General features: G+C 56.9%; 2 protein-coding genes across 2 annotated transcripts; both read right to left on the reverse strand.

Moving 5' to 3' along the window:
- Window positions 1-453, reverse strand: POSPLADRAFT_1113538 (hypothetical protein; the record flags this gene model as incomplete). The annotated part of the gene is made up of 3 exons (XM_024483413.1): window positions 1-138; window positions 197-213; window positions 235-453. Coding segments are annotated over 3 exons (374 nt in total), but the record flags the coding sequence as incomplete, so codon positions are not given.
- A 236-nt stretch (window positions 454-689) lies between these two features.
- On the reverse strand, window positions 690-2,192 carry POSPLADRAFT_1163264 (hypothetical protein; the record flags this gene model as incomplete). The annotated part of the gene is made up of 5 exons (XM_024487775.1): window positions 690-986; window positions 1,036-1,271; window positions 1,322-1,831; window positions 1,882-2,076; window positions 2,126-2,192. 5 exons carry the CDS (start codon window positions 2,190-2,192, stop codon window positions 690-692), a joined length of 1,305 nt encoding a protein of 434 aa, XP_024332566.1.
- Window positions 2,193-2,343: the final 151 nt, after the last annotated feature.

Raw genomic sequence — 2,343 nt, forward strand, 5'->3', positions numbered from 1 at the left:
CTAGACGTGGCCCCGCGCGGGCGTGCGTCCAAGACGCACGCGTGGTGTGCCGGCGTCTTCAGCCCACATCCTGCGTGGCCCCACGCGGGCGTGCGTCCAAGACGCACGCGCGGTGTGCCGGCGTCTTCAGCCCACATCCTGCCTCCAGGGTGGTGGGCTAGACGTGGCCCCACACGCGCGTGCGTCCAGGACGCACGCGCGGTTTGCAGCAGTCTACAATAAAATACGACTCACCTTTCCGCTGTTGTAGGCGATAGAACCGCCTGGGTTGAGTTCCGCGGCCTCGTTAGCGATCGTGTCCAGGTTCTTGTACTCTTCGCCGGTCAACTTGAGCATAAGGATGTGTTCCGCGTAAGGGGGAAGGCCCGAAATCGCCTTGCCCTCCCAGTCGAGGGAACCGAGCGTGCGGCGTACAACATAACCGTCGTATTTTGCGCGAACGTCCACCATCATGGCGTCGACAACCTTCGAGAAGCCGTTCTCCAGGGCGTCGTCCTCGACGCTCAAGCCATGGACGACGCGAGTCACCACTTTCATCGCGCTGCCGCTGTGTTTCGCACTGGCGCGATCGTTGCGCATAGCCGTCGCGAGTTGGGAACGCCACTGGTAAAGCTCCTTGTCATGTTGTGGTTCATCGAACGCAGGGATGCCGAGCATGCACCCGATGAACCACAAGTCCTACGGTGAACTCAGTCATTGAGGTACCTAAAGCCAAAATGACGGCTTACCGTGGCCTTCGTCATCACTGGCGTCGCCGTCAACGCCACCATCGTCTCGCTCTGGATACGGAGCTGGCGCGCCGCTGTGTATATCGTGTTCAAGGTTCGCACGACGTGCGACTCATCCAGCGCGAAAACTCCGAATTTGTGCCCGTACAGGGTGCTTGCGCGATATCTGCCCTTCTCGCGCACGTCTCCGTGTTTCCGCGCGTCCCGCATCTTCTTATCGGCAAGGCGAAACGCCACTTCACTGTCTGAGCTCATGGCCTATGGCTATGTAAGTAGGCGCACCAATATGAGCCTATAATAAACTCACCGTATGCGTCGCCAAAATAATACGACGCGAGGGCGAGTGATGCGACTTCGCATACACGTCGTCCCACCACTTGGACCGCGACTTGTGCGTCCCTGTGTAAGGGAGGAGATCCACCCATCCCTGCTGTACGTACCGTCGAATCTCTGTCTGCCATTGGGGATGGAGGGCCGCTGGCATGCATATCACCATGGGGAGGTCTGGAAGGTTTGACTCCCCCCCCTTGTATTTCACATCTCCTGGAAGCAGTTTAGTGTTGTGAGTCCCGCATGAAGGCGTAAACACTTACGCCATTTCCCCGGGAAATGGCCATGTTCGTCGAAGTATTGCCGCATGTAATCGTAGTACAGGCAGAAGGCGACGGCCTGCATGGTCTTCCCGATCCCGACTTCGTCCATGAGAAGGACCGGCTTCCCTGCCAGCAGATTGTCCACGAGCTTGATGACGCCGATGACCTGATGCCACTTGAGCTCAAGTGGAACAGCCTCTTCACTCCTCAAGACCTCCAGTCCTTCAATTGACCATGGGTCGTATGTGTCGTTCAGATCCAGCTTTTCCGCAAATCCCGGGATCCTCTTGATGCTCCCGAGGCCAAGGTGTTCCCAAGCCTTGTCCAGGGTGAGGGTAGCGTACTCTTCCGTGCCCTCTTTCCATGTACCTTCCGGCAACGATTCGAAATCGAGGGCGACGACTTCAGGCTGCTCCTCGTTGATAATGGCCATGATTTGCGCGCGGACGCTTTCGACCTGCGGTTGCGACGCCAGCTTCAACAAAGCGGTGCGGATACTCTTCGGTAGTGCTGGTGCAATACGTCAGCGCATGTCGCAAGCGAACAACAGCAGAACTTACGTTTCGTCTCGCCTGAACTGTCCGGCCCGCTAGATATGAGATTCAGCATACTCTGCAGATCCGACTTGAGGACGTTCATTTCAGCTTCCGCTGTCTTGTCGCTGAGCGCCTCAGTCAGCTCTAAGACGCGGGTTACCGTCTGGAAGAATTGAGTGAGACGAAACACGGTGACGTTCTCCTCGTTGGCCGATAATTCTGTTCAGGATGTCAAGTATACACATAGACACAGTAATCTAACACTCACCGAACCATCTGGTATGCACAGCGTCCAGCTTGCTTGCCAATTGTGCCTTCTGTCTGGAAACCACCATCGTCCATCGCCGCCACGTCGCGTACAGAAGAGCATTGAAGAACGTGATCACCTCTGATTTGACCACCGTGTCAGTCAGCAGCGCGTCCCGCCCGAATAACTGCTCCGCGAGGTCAACGTATATCGACGTCACCATCGCGGCTGCCATAGTA

Source organism: Postia placenta (assembly GCF_002117355.1).
Source record: "Postia placenta MAD-698-R-SB12 unplaced genomic scaffold POSPLAscaffold_380, whole genome shotgun sequence".
NCBI lineage: Eukaryota > Fungi > Basidiomycota > Agaricomycetes > Polyporales > Adustoporiaceae > Rhodonia > Rhodonia placenta.